Source organism: Onychostoma macrolepis, chromosome 22 (assembly GCF_012432095.1).
Source record: "Onychostoma macrolepis isolate SWU-2019 chromosome 22, ASM1243209v1, whole genome shotgun sequence".
NCBI classification, from domain to species: Eukaryota; Metazoa; Chordata; class Actinopteri; order Cypriniformes; family Cyprinidae; genus Onychostoma; species Onychostoma macrolepis.
This window is the reverse complement of record NC_081176.1, coordinates 7,484,460-7,498,707: the sequence shown is the minus strand read 5'-3', so window position 1 is coordinate 7,498,707 and position 14,248 is coordinate 7,484,460. Positions and strand designations below refer to the sequence as shown.

The 14,248-nt window shown below is 37.3% G+C and overlaps 1 protein-coding gene across 1 annotated transcript; it reads right to left on the bottom strand.

Annotated features, from left to right (window-relative positions):
* Window positions 1-6,734: 6,734 nt before the first annotated feature.
* Window positions 6,735-13,594, bottom strand: LOC131529765 (uncharacterized). Its single transcript, XM_058759645.1, has 7 exons — window positions 13,466-13,594; window positions 11,132-11,437; window positions 10,717-11,013; window positions 8,378-8,683; window positions 7,309-7,614; window positions 7,085-7,228; window positions 6,735-6,979 (listed from the first exon to the last, which is right to left on the bottom strand). The coding sequence occupies exons 1-7, from the start codon at window positions 13,506-13,508 to the stop codon at window positions 6,966-6,968; spliced, it is 1,416 nt and encodes a 471-aa protein (XP_058615628.1). The 5' UTR covers window positions 13,509-13,594; the 3' UTR covers window positions 6,735-6,965.
* Between the last annotated feature and the right edge of the window lie 654 nt (window positions 13,595-14,248).

Sequence of the window (14,248 nt, the reverse complement as noted above, 5' to 3'; positions counted from 1 at the left end):
TATATAACGCTTTTACAATACAGATTGTGTCAAAGCACTTAACAGTATCAAATTGGAGGATAGAGTGTCAGTAATGTATAATGATAAGATTAAACACTCAATTTTCAATTTTCAGTTAAAGGCATTTCATTATTGAGTTCAGAGATGTCATTGTCTAGCTCAGTTTAGTTTAAATAGTATCTGTGCAATCAAATCGGCGATAATCGCTAGAAATTAAGTGTCCCCAACTGAGCAAGCCAGAGGTGACAGCGGCAAGGAACCAAAACTCCCTCTGAGACAGAATGGAGAAAAAAAAAAACCTTGGGAGAAACCAGGCTCAGTCGGGGGGCCAGTTCTCCTCTGACCAGACGAAACATTCAGTTCAAAAGTTTATATTTCTATTTTAATTTTGTTGCAATTTCTAACAATAGTAGTATTATGTAGTTGTTATGCTACTGCTTATGCTACTGCTTATGTTAGCTTTTAATATATGGTTTTATCATGATTAAAGCTTTAATACAGTATGGCAATTGCATGCGCATCCATGTTTAACACATAGTCATAGCTATGTGAAAATAAGTGTATAAATGGAAACAGTTCATTGTTGGAGCTGAGCTGATCTGAATGAGCGAGAGAGAGAGAGAGAGAGAGAGACATGAAGAGCAGAGCACGTGAAGAGCAGGGCAACACGAGGAACAGGATTAAGAACCGTTGCTTTAGAACATTGATTTTGAAACTTGTGAATCCATTAGAATATTTAGAAGACAGAATCACGATTCATACAGTATATGAATAGATTTTTACGTGCACCCCTAGTTTTCTTCCTCTTCTCTAAAGCAGCGCAGCATGGCCTAGCCCCCTTCATTGCATGTTCCTGGGGGTGGGGTTTATCTGGGTTTATGATGTCACAAACTCGGAATTATTTTGTTGTAGTCCGTTACCAGCAGTTTGCTGCGGGCGATGCTATGCTAATTCTGTAAAAGATTTCTCCCTTTGCATTGAAGTTTGAGCTTCGTAACTCGTTGTTTATGCTCAAACAGCTACATTACACACTAACAAAAGTTAAGAAGGTGAAATTATATTATATGACCCCTTTAATGAATATATCTGTATATAAAATTATTTCATTTACAAGTGTCATGTTTGATTTTTATTCATGTAAGCTATAGCTTCTGACCTTTAAATAAAAGCATACTCGTGATTCTATGGCATTGATTGCTGCTTTATTTAATCAGAAACACAATCTTAATGCCATTTTGTGTATTTTACTTTAATTTTATTTCAAGTAGGCCAACAGCACCCCCTAAGTAAATAAAACGCCTTACCGGACGGGACCCGGGGCAGGCTGTTGCTGCTGCTACTGCACGTGTTAGTGACTGTTTACTCTACAGCACACCGGACGTGTCATTCTGTACGTGCATTCTTAAATTAAATGCAGCGATGCAAAACAGTGAATCTAATCATCATTCAGGCAAATGTTCCCTTCAAGAATGACCACACTGCTGACGTTATCTTAAGCTAACACACCCTGAGCACATGTGAGCTATTCGTTTTATCTGCAAGGCATATCGGCATAATTTTTCATAGCGGGCAGATGCCTATATATGTTTACATTTTAAGCCATTATCGGCCAATTCCGATATCCCGATAATATCGTACATCCCTAGGCCAAAGGGACGTTTATAAAAGTTCACATCGTTGTTGCAGATGAAATTGTGAAGGAAATTTTTAATTTAACCATTTTCAAATTAATCTTAAAATCAGTTGATCATAAATGATGACTAACATTTCCCTTTTTCCTGCAGGCCTAACCTTTAAGTGCCTTTTAGGGAACAGAAATGGTCTATCCTTGAATAGTGTTGCAATAGTGAACACATAGACAAAGAAAAGATGGCTAGACTTCTGTCTGAAAATATTAATAACCATATGATTTTGTGATTTGGGGAACAAGATGAAGTAATCAGTAACAGAGGCGGGTTGCTGACTTGACAAATAAATGAACCAATCATATTAAAGGAGAATGATGTAAATGTTACTTTGCTATGCTCCTTTGCTGTATAAACTCTTGTATTCTTTTTGTTGGGGGATTCTCTGTGATTGGAATGAGATTCTCCTTACCGTGATTAAAGCATATTCAAAGGCATTGTCTGGAGTCTCTCTGGTTATTGCTGAGCAGCAGATATTAGCCGAACATTAGAGATCTTCATTCCAAGTGATAATGTTCATAAGGGGCGAGACATCATCCCTGACTCAAAGTGAGACGCTCTTGGGCGTCGGGTAGCTGTAATTCTTTACTGAATTGTCTTAGGCCTGGTTTTCCAGTGCGGTCAGAGCTATCGTGGTTTGCGGTCAGAAAAGTCACCTGAGTATAATTTATAATTTTGGTGCCGGGAGACACAGTTCAACTTAAGTCAGGTGCGTAGGGGAATTTCTATAACAAATTATAACACAAATAATATTAAACATTTTTACTAGGTTTAATGTTGGTTATCAGTAACTCAAACCCCTTTATAAACCTCTCTACTTAACTATTGGTCACTCCCATCCACCATGTTTGTAGTTTTTTAAACGCTTTTTAATTCGTCTTTGTAGTTCTGAACCGAAACCTTCGCCAAAGCGCAATGGATTGTGGGCAATATTAGCCATTAGAGTGTGCACAGATCCACACTTCAAAAATCTATTTGAAATAGTAGACCAGTATACGTTTGGCATACTCTTTTCAACATACTATGCTTTGGGACACTTATTCTATTCTCACATACTAGTTAGGATGGATAATATGAACATTGGGACACAGGGAAAGAGAATACTCGGGTGCAATTCTCGGCCAGAGTGAAATCGGCCAAAAAGGGTCAGGACTCCACATCATGACGCTGATTGGACTATATATCCAGAGGCAGAACAAACAGTTTAGAAAAGTAGGCTTGTTCGAGATGCATCGATGCATTGAGCTCTAAAGCTCTCACAAAGATGTTTTTAACACATTTCATGCTTTTTAAACACATTTTCAAATTTCACACATTTTTTGAACACGTTCAAACATTTTAACATATAAGTTTCACGCTTTTTTCAAAACCCATTTCAACAGATACGTTTTTAACACATTTCACGTTGTATTGCAAGACAGCATCTCTAGTGCCTAACAACATGCTACCTACACCTCACAGCTACATATTAACGTGAAATATGTTGTAACTGCTGGTAGTACATCCTAACATGAGAAGAGAGAATCAGCATAGATTATTGACAAAGCTGTATACAAAAAATGCACATTCTCAGATTTTAAACATCTGCTGCAGCAAGAGCTGCTGTATTATGAACCAGTGAAATTGGATGTAGATGTGTGTCGCCCCATCCCATCATCCAAATATCAATATAGTCCATCGTCTCAATATCAGTGCTGACATACCTGAACATGTGTGACAGAGTTCATTGATGTTGAGATGTTGAGTCTGGTTGCTGATGGGATTAGGATGGGAAAGATAAATGAGGATGAATGAATATATTCAAGCAGACGAGGAAGAAACATTGAGAGGAACCAACACTGATCAAAAGCAGAACATAATAAATAGGACTGTCACATATATTTATATATATATAGCTCTTAAATAATGGCTGCATCCATAATTAACACTCATTATTAACACTCACCAGTGTTATTGCAGCGTACCCGACTGTTCTAATTCTAAACAACGACATTTCATGACTTCCCGACACAAAAAGAATTGAGGAAATCATGGGTGAGCCTGATACGGCGAGATGAAGGTTCTTCTTTTAAAATAATACGCGGGAGTACATTCGTGTGCAGTATGCATTTCGAAACCGAGGATATTTACATCTCACCAAGTGGCTGGAAGAGACTGAATTTCGGTGTTGCACCTCGCCGTTTAGTTTGGAACAACTTGGGTAAAGACCTTTTTTCGCCGGAGCCAGTTTTGACAGGGCTGGTACTCACCTTGGGGTTGACGTTCTTGGCAACCGAGCTAATGGAAGTGGAAGAGTAGAAGAGAACGCTGGCGTTGTCTGTTCGCCACTTCTCCACTCGAGTTTTAATGAGTTTTAACTTTTAAAATAGTTACATTAGACTACTGGTGCTGCTCTTATATAATATTTGGATCTGTTGTACAGATCTTGCCAATTTCAGATGACTTTACTTGGCTGGTAGCGGTTGGTAGCAAGTTTTCCTAGCTTTGCCTGCATCCCCAGCACTCACAGCTCCTTTTGGTGCTCACCACGATTTATCTCTCCAGGTCTCGATATCTTCAGCCATGTCACGGATGATTTCTTGGTGCCAAGTTCTTCTTTTGCTCTGCATATTGCCCCTGTGGCTAGCGGCCAACAACAGACATGGAGCTTGTATAACTGGCATAATGAACTATTCGGCCACTCAACTGATGTAATGTAACAACTATAACACTCCATCATGTATATCAGTCATTAAAGAACTTGGACTCCTACATCAGCCCCGGTAAATCCACAGATGCTCTCAGAAAATTTGCTTACTCCCGGTCTGGTGACGCTATCCCTTCCGTTTGGCCGGCTGTGCACCCTGTCACATCTCTTCCACGTCATCAGAGCACTGATACTCTGTGGATTAGTAGCATTGGAGATACTGCAAAAGCGCTACATATGGACCCAGACAGAAAACGTCGAGTGGATTTTAGCCTACTTCAGCCAGTACAGAGACCCGCTGTTTTATCCAACATCAAAATTTAACTGTTTAACACACACACACACACACACACACACACACACACACACACACACATATATATATATATATATATATATATATATATATATATATATATATATATATATATATATATATATATAGGGTGGAACGGTACACGATCGAACCGTATGGATCACTGGGGAAAATTCCAAATTAAAGTCCCTATCCCATGCTGCGTAGTAATGGGAACATCCCAGCTGAAGATTATGAGGAAATTAGATTGCTCCCTTTGCCAAGTGCATATGTATTTATATATATATATATATATATATGTGTGTGTGTGTGTATATATGAAATGACATCATGATTTAGGTTTCTGGTGTGTGAATATGTGCTTGATCTTGTTCAGCTCTTCTGGATCTGATGTCATAAACCAGAAGAACGACAGTAGCCACGCCCACCAGAGCAGAGAGGACCAATCAGATCACAGCTTCAGTAGAACCACAACAGTGGACAGAGTCTGAGGAATAAAAACATCAAACTGAGATCAGCTCAGTCAATAAACACTAATATCAGCATTTATTCAGCGTAATATCACCAACATCAACTAATATCAGTGCTGTTACACCTGAACATGTAGGCATTACAACATTAAGTGAAGTGACATGTGGCCAATTATGGTGACCCTCATACACGCACCATGAACATACACAGAGAGCAGTGGGCAGCCATATTGTTTTGCAGTTGGGGGTTTGGTGCCTTGCTCAAGGGTTTCACCTCAGTCGTGTTATTGAAGGTGGAAGAGGTGGAGCACTGGTTATTCACTCCCCCACTAACAATCCCCGCTGGACCTGAGACTCGAACCCACGACCTCGGGTTACAAGTCCGACTATCTATCCATTAGGCCACAACTGCACTCATGTGCCCTCGACTGCCCTCGAACATGTATGACAGAGTTCAGTGATGTCCATTTCTGAGCTAAATCGTCCAATGGCCCCATTCCTTTTAAGATATATTTGATACATAATTACATATTATTCCAATGCAAAAATAAATAAATAAAAAGCAATGCACATGCGATATCTATATAGCCTAATTAAACTCAAATTTTAAACTTGTAACTGTATATTTAAGCAAATGCTATGACACACCTGCAGTCAAAGAAATATTTAATTTATGTACTTTTTCAAACATGTTGTCTTTGACAGTTTTTTCTGTGTTTCTGCCATCCAATTTTAAAAGAAAACATGCCAGGACCTACTGTCATATGAACATAACTTTCATGCACAATTGATTGACAGATACACTTTGAGTGTGGTTTTATAGCTCAAAAATAAAGAGCATCAATAACTGTGTATGTGATATTTAATTACTAAGTGGTTTGTTTGTTTAATAAACATTTATTTAATAAAATATGTATCTAAAAGTAAATTATTATAAAGCTGGTGGCACCTTACACTGTAATTGTGACTCACCATAGACAGTAACATTTAATCTTTGAATGTTTGTGGTCTATTTTGTGCCTTTGATGGTTATTTGATAAAGTCCAGAGTCTGTGTAAAGTCACAAGAAACTCTACTGTCAGATAAAATAACAGCACATCTTAAAGTGCTTAAAGTTGAGAGTGACTGAATCTCCTTATGTCACTGATGTTTCTTCTGTATCATCAAACACACAGAGAACAAACAGAAACAGGGTTTGTCACAGATCAAGACCTTTAATGAATTTCCCAAACGCAGGTTCGGGAGGAGCCTAATCATTCAGTCCTGTCAATCACCGCTACGACCGTGTATAAGCAGCAGTCATTGGTCCGTTTCAGCGACAATTCTTCCGCCATCCCTCCACCATCCCTTCTCCTCCTCTAAATTCCTCTTTTTTAATTCCTCCACACGTTACCATCATGGTACTTACTCAGAGCTCGAGCCGAGCCTCGGGTTCGAGCCTCCTTCGCGGACAGCGAGCCAAGTTTGTTTACCATTATCTGACAGGGCTGAATGGGCAGGTGAACTCGTGAAATGTAATAAAACATGGAGAGACTCTTGAACCTCAGAGTGAGAAAATACTTTATTGATAAAGGCAAGCAAATATAGATGACAAATGGACAGCAGCAGTAAAATGAGATGTGTGTTTCCCTTTATTCATTTGTTTTATGTATCTGAGGGAAATATAAACAATAAAACCTTTCAAAAAGTCTGACAATAAAAGAAAAAGTGCAAGCTCAAATAATCATCAGTATTTAATGTGACAAAGAACACTAGAAGAACAAAATACACACTTGAAGAACCTTTGCAGTGCAGGATTCTGCTTTAGATTAGGCAATGCTTCCTGAAAAAGATCAACATATAAAGGCATAAATTTATATATCTCACACGTATACAGTACTGTATATGCAAAAACAGTTTGGGATAAATTAAATCTTCAATCATGTACCTGATGTGTGAATATGTGCTTGATCTTGTTCAGTTCTTCTGGATCTGATGTCATAAACCAGAAGAACGACAGTAGCCACGCCCACCAGAGCAGAGAGGACCAATCGGATCACAGCTTCAGTAGAACCACAACAGTGGACAGAGTCTGAGGAATAAACACATCAAACTGAGATCAGCTCAGTCAATAAACACTAATATCATCAGCTAATATCAGCGCTGCTGTACCTGAACATGGTTGACAGAGTTTGCTGATGTCCAGATGTCTCGTCTGCTTGCTGATGGGATTGTTGAGCACACAGCTGTAGGTGTTTTTATCCTGATATTCCACCTCCAGAGGTAGAGAGAGACTGATGCTGAGATCAGACACACTGATGCTGGACAATAAACTGTTTCCTTTGTACCAGGAGAGAGTCACATGACCCACATTCACCACTGAACACAACAATGAACAATTCTGCTGTGATGAGGATGATGATGATGATGAAGAACATTGTGAAGAGTTACTGCTGATGACAGGAACAGACAGACGAGCTGGAAACATGAGAGAATAAAGTTAATTGAAAATGAATGAAGATATTCAAGCAGACGAGGAAGAAACAGTGACTATGTTTACATGGACATCAGTAATCTAATTATTTACTTTATTCTGAATAAGACAATATTATGATTAAGGTGTTTACATGGGTTGCTTTTAGAATAATCCTTTCAGGTTCCCATTTTACATGTTAGAGTACATAGATTGATTAATGGCATGCGTCATTACATCACCACGCGATGCCATCCGACGTCTCCTCCAGAATTTCACATATAAACATATAGTTTGTCTTCTTGATGATGCCATATACAGTTTTGGGTATTTCATTTTTAATTTTATGAAAGCTTCAAGTGCAGTTAATTATTTGTACGTGCATACAGACGACGGCGGTGTTGAAGCTCTTTTAATTGCCGTCACACAGTTGACTGCTGCCGTGTATCCTGTCGCAAAATGCTGCGAAAAGTCCTACACGATGGTAATAGTTTGATTAAAGTGTTTACATGTCTTTACTGCACTTCAATAATGCGACTAAAATAGGAATACTCCACATGTCTTAATTCAATTTGTGTTTACTTCGATTGTAGTCATTGAGAGGAACCAAAACTGATCAAAAGTAGAGCATTTAAAAACCATTTAAAAGAGGTAAATATAATGCTCACAAAATCTATTTTGTAATTCTAAGTAATTTGATACTTCTTTAGATTTGCTTTAATAATAATAATAAAAAAATAAAATAAATGAAACCAATAGCACACTTACCATAGACAATGAAACTGAAACTCTCAGTCAGTTTGTTAGTCTGTAGTTTATAATCTCCAGCATGTTGAGTTGTGATGTTTGTGATGGTCAGAGATCCAGTTTGTTTGTCCAGCTTCAGTCTGTCTCTGAATCTCCCATCAAGAACATCATCATATACAGTCATGCTATCGCCCCGTTTATTGATTTCAGCTATTAAAGTATTTTCATTTCCAAACCTCCACTGAATCACATTATCATCCATTATTTGAGTAAGACCAGAGTTTAGAGTGACTGATTCTCCCTCCGTCACTTCAACACCAAACACACCTGAAGAACAGAGTTTTTCACAGATTAAATATTAATTCACTTTATGTTGGTTTGATGAAGCTCCACTAAAATACTTTTAATCATTTGAATGTGAAATTAATAATAATATTATTCTGGAGCAGTACAAAGACAAAAAACTGTTTTGAGTTTAGGCCTGAATTCAAACTTGATCTGACAGAAAAATCACAGTTCACTCATGTCTATATGAGAATAACAGTGGATGTTAATTCAACCTGACTAATCTGACTAATTTAACCAGTCATTTAATACATGGTACCAGAACAGAAGCAACTGAAGCCATAAAAACACATTTCAAACCCAACCAGACGCCACAAACACAAACAGAACAAAACTAATTTGAAGAACATTTCCTTTAATGGTTTCAGTCTACAAATATGAAAAGACAGACTCTTCAAAACTGGTGCAAAATATAAATGACAGATGAGCTGATGATGTGAGAGCGGGTTTTTAGTGAAACTCCACCTTCACCTAAAATAACTGCACATCTTTGGCAGTGCTGATGTGTGTGACCATCGCTGATTGTTCATTTGCTGATTAGTTTAAACTCTGAAGTGTTACTTTAAGCCCCAAGCTGCAACTTTCTGTAGATCTTGTTTGATGGTTTTATTTTTAAAAGTGTCTTGTGAAGCTGAGAAGTTAAACATGTTACTTTTGTGAGTCTTAAACTAACATTTAAATCTTGTCATGGGATCTTGTGAGATTCAAACCAGCGTTATTTCAATATCATTGATATGCTATTATATATTTTTACTAATATTTTTTAAGTACTTTTTTATTTTCTATTTTCATTTTAGTTTAAATGTTAGTAATTCTGTTGTGTGTGTTTCTTTTTTGTGTGTGTGTGTGTGTGTGTGTGTGTGTGTGTGATTTTTAGTATTTTTTTATAGGCCCTGTGTAGCTTTTATTCATTTTTATTTCAGTTTTCATTATTTTAATACATCAAGTAACTAAATTGAGAAATGTTCCCATGTCAACTGAAGCTTAAATAAAGTTTTTAATGTTTAATTTTTATTTAATTTAATTTTGTTATATTATTTCAAGGAACTAATTATTATTTTTTTGTTTTGTTTTTGTTTCAACCTTCTTCATTTCCAGTTCAAACTGACTCCATACAACGCATATAAAAATACATTAAAAATCAGTGATCAAAAATCACAACCCCACCCACCACAGCAGAGACAACCAATCAGATCACAGCCTCGATCAAGTGTATCAGACCATGTCCCTTAGAACTACAAACCAGCCTCTACAAGTTATGGCTACTGGGTCATTCCTTACAGTACAATAATAATACTGCATATTTTATATACAGTTGTACTCAACTTTCATGTTATGTGCATAGATGCATATATGTACTCTATTAACCAAAATTCATAATGATTGTTACTAAAACAAATTATAATACTTTTTGAAGCACTTATCAAATTCCCACGTCTCCAGTCATTTTTTTTTTCTCAACTTCACTTCAAATAAAGCTTACATATAAATTTCTAAATTAGCTATTCTGAATATTGGAATATACATTTGCTTATTTTTGACAAACACAACTGATTGCGATAAATATACAGTATATATATATATATATACTGTATATGTGTGTGTAACCATGACATTAGTTTATGTCTCTTAAACTCCAATCCACCCTGTTACACTGCTGCTACTTGCCTTTTAAAATCTTAAGAATATCCTAAATCACATAACTTGCTAAAAGTGACTTAATTTGCTTGGAGGGAAAATAGTTTACTATCATAAACTAGCGCTAACCCCCCACCCCCGAATATGCTCAGCCTAAATTTATGGCCAAGAGCCGCTACTTCTTTAGTTAGAGAACAAATAATCAGAGAAGTAGGAGATGCATTTTATACAGTCAACGACTGCACAATCGGATCAGAGCTTCAGTAGAACCACAACAGTGGACAGAGTCTGTAGAATAAAAACACCAAACTGAGATCAGCTCAGTCAATAAACGTTAATATCAGCGCCAACATCAACTAATATCAGCGCTGCTGTACCTGAACATGTGTGACAGAGTTGACTGATGTCCAGATGTCTCGTCTGGTTGCTGATGGGATTGTTGAGCACACAGCTGTAGGTGTTTTTATCCTGATATTCCACCTCCAGAGGTAGAGAGAGACTGATGCTGAGATCAGACACACTGATGCTGGACAATAAACTGTTTCCTTTGTACCAGGAGAGAGTCACATGACTCACATTCACCACTGAACACAACAATGAACAATATGATGATGATGATGATGATGAAGAACATTGTGAAGAGTTACTGACAATGACAGGAACAGGCAGACGAGCTGGAAATGTGAGAGAATAAAGAGAAATGAGGATGAATTAATATATTCAAGCTTGAGGAAAAAACATTGAGAGGATTGTTGTTGTGGCTAAAACAGTTGAAGCCAATATTTAACTCACCGTAAACAGTGATAATGTAATCAATCCTTATATAGAGGATCTGTAGTTTATAAGGTCCAGCATGTTTCATTGTGATGTTTGTGATGGTCAGAGATCCAGTTTGTTTGTTCAGCTTCAGTCTGTCTCTGAATCTCCCATCAAGAACATCATCATGTACAGTGAATCTGTCGGCCCGTTTATTGATTTCAGCTATTAAAATCTTTACACGTCCAAATCTCCACTGAATCTCGTCATCATCCGTCATTTCAGTAAGATCAGAGTTTAGAGTGACTGAATCTCCCTCCGTCACTTTAACACCAAACACACCTGAAGAACAGAGTTTTTACTTTAATGTTTAATGTCACACTAAAACTAATGCTGTTGGATATTTTAACTTCACAATTATTTTATTATATTTATTCAATCATTAAAGGGTTAGTTCGCCCATTTAAGACATGAAGTTGTATGCAATCCTTACCAGCACTATAGTGCATACACACTGACCCACCCTTTAGTCACCTCCCTGGTCAGAGTTCTGGCCGCTGGAAGTTTTTCAAGATAGTACTCCCGGTTAGTTTCCGGGGCCTCAAAACTGTGCGTTTTTACGTGAAAAAAGTATTTGCGTTTCAAAGCTTGAATAATTTACATCACAAAAAACACGCCTGACAAAATTCATACCTCAGTTTTAATCGGCACTATTTTCTTTCCATTTCTATCAATCCGCGCTGCTGTCAACGTCAACAGTGCGCACGTTCAGATCAGCTGTTGATAGCGCGACTCACTGACAACATGTCTGACTACGAAACTTCTGATGACGAAACCAATTTTAGCACAATGTCAGACGGAACAGATGATGATGAAAGTAATTTTAGCACAACGCCAAAGGGATACCGTGTTTACCGTACAGTTTAGACATTGGATCATAAAGTTAGTAAATAGAGCTTACCCGTGGTACTGGTACAGCAAAACTCTTTAAAATCTTTTTTTTTCTTTTTGAAGTGAGCACTGCACACACGGAAATCCTTGATTCTCGATATTTTAGCTCCCGCAGAGTAGCCGATGGCAACCAGCCAAAGCCGTCTCGTAGCTATATCCGAAACTGGAGAACGATGGAATCTGAACGGTGATCCCGGCACATTCTTGTGGTCACAGCCTGGGAATTTACAAGTTCGCACCATTGTTCATTTTCTACTTTTTATGTCGTTGTCATTCGATTGTGTAAACACTATGGAACAGCTGATCTGAACGTGCGCACTGTTGACGTTGACAGCAGCGCGGATTGATAGAAATGGAAAGAAAATAGTGCAGATTAAAACTGAGGTATGAATTTTGTCAGGCGTGTTTTTTGTGATGTAAATTAATCAAGCTTTGAAACGCAAATAATTTTTTGAGTTTTGACAGTTTTGAGGCCCCGGAAACTAACCGGGAGTACTATTTTGAAAAACTTCCAGCGGCCAGAACTCTGACCAGGGAGGTGACTAAAGGGTGGGTCAGTGTGTATGCACTATAGTGCTGGTAAGGATTGCATACAACTTCATGTCTTAAATGGGCGAACTAACCCTTTAATAACCTAAATTCAAACTTGATCTCACAGTATATGAGGATAACAGTTTTAATTGATACATCATATACATAATTATGATTATTTATATGATGTATAAATCACTATATATTTTGGGACACCATGAATGTGAACTAAATTGTGCTTTGAACATACTATCTCTGTATTTAAAAAATGTGTTTAGTTACCACTTGTAGTGTACTAGTGTATGAGATATCCCAAAATAGCACAGTTGAGTACACTTAGATAATCTTAAGTTTATTTTAAGAAGTACTAAAGAATAATTGTTAGTATATTAAGTACAAAAATAGTTTGTGAAAATAGATCACTTTAAGTACATTATGGAAGTGCACTTTTTTTTTTCCATCAGGGCAAACTAAAACCACTGTTGGACCTCATAGAAAGACTTGAGAGAGAAATGCACAAATGAGTGGAAACAACATGTACTGCAGAAGTTCAATTCAGTGAAATGCTAACATCTCCAACTTGACTGACTCTAACTTTTTCTATTTGTTTATTCTTTATGGATATACATGCAAGCAGCTGCTGTGGTTCTTTTCTGTGTCTGCAGTGGATTTCATAAATGTTGCTGTGCACTGTATAGCAATTGTTTCCAGGATTACATGACTTTTTCATATAAACAGCATATTTAAATACCTTCGTCACTTGCGGAGTTTGGATTTTTCCCACCCTTGGAACCCTATTTGATCCTCTCTGACTAATTTAACCAGTCATTTATTACATGGCACCAGAACAGAAACAATTGAAGCCATAAAAACACATTTCAAACTCACCAGCATCCAGACTCCACAAACAGAACAAAACAGTCCAAAACATCTTTCAAACCGTTTTCAGTCCAGAAATCATATGAGAAGACAAACTCTTCAAAACTGGTTCAGTAATAAATTGACAGCTGAGCTGACGTGAAGCTGCTCTGCAGTAAAATGAAGTGAAACTCCACCTTCATCTAAAATAACTGCACACCTTAAAGTGTTAATGCATGTGACCATCTAGCACTTTTTTTGGGGCTGATTATTTCACACTCGGGAGGCCTTAACTTCCTGTAGATCAATGGTGTTGCTTTCCAACAGAAATAAACTGACCCATAACATGTGAAATGTGTCTTAAAGTAAGAGTTTCAACTTGTCACGAGATTCTGAGAGTGTTTAGCTCTGGTTTCTCCTGTAACTGTCTTCAGCTCATTTGTTCTTCATTTCTTATCAAATGTCTCAATTGTTTCTCCTCTCAGACTGATTTCAGAGTTTCTCTGATGGCTTTACAGAGCAGCAACAAATCACCTGCTATCAGGTCTGCATTAAGACCTCACTGGGCCTTGGGTTACTTATCTATTACTTACTGCAGGGTACCCCATGACAATAATGATATAGATTTAAAAAGTTTTTTCTTTCTTTTTTTTTTTTTTATCCTATCAAAATTTTTGATGCACTTAAATTTCATTATTATTGTTACCAATTTCAATATCACAAAAAATAAATTATACTAGCTTAAGTAAAAACAATCAGGTCATCAGGTCATCGGGTCATCTCTCAAACCTTAAGAAACGTGGGTTATTTACA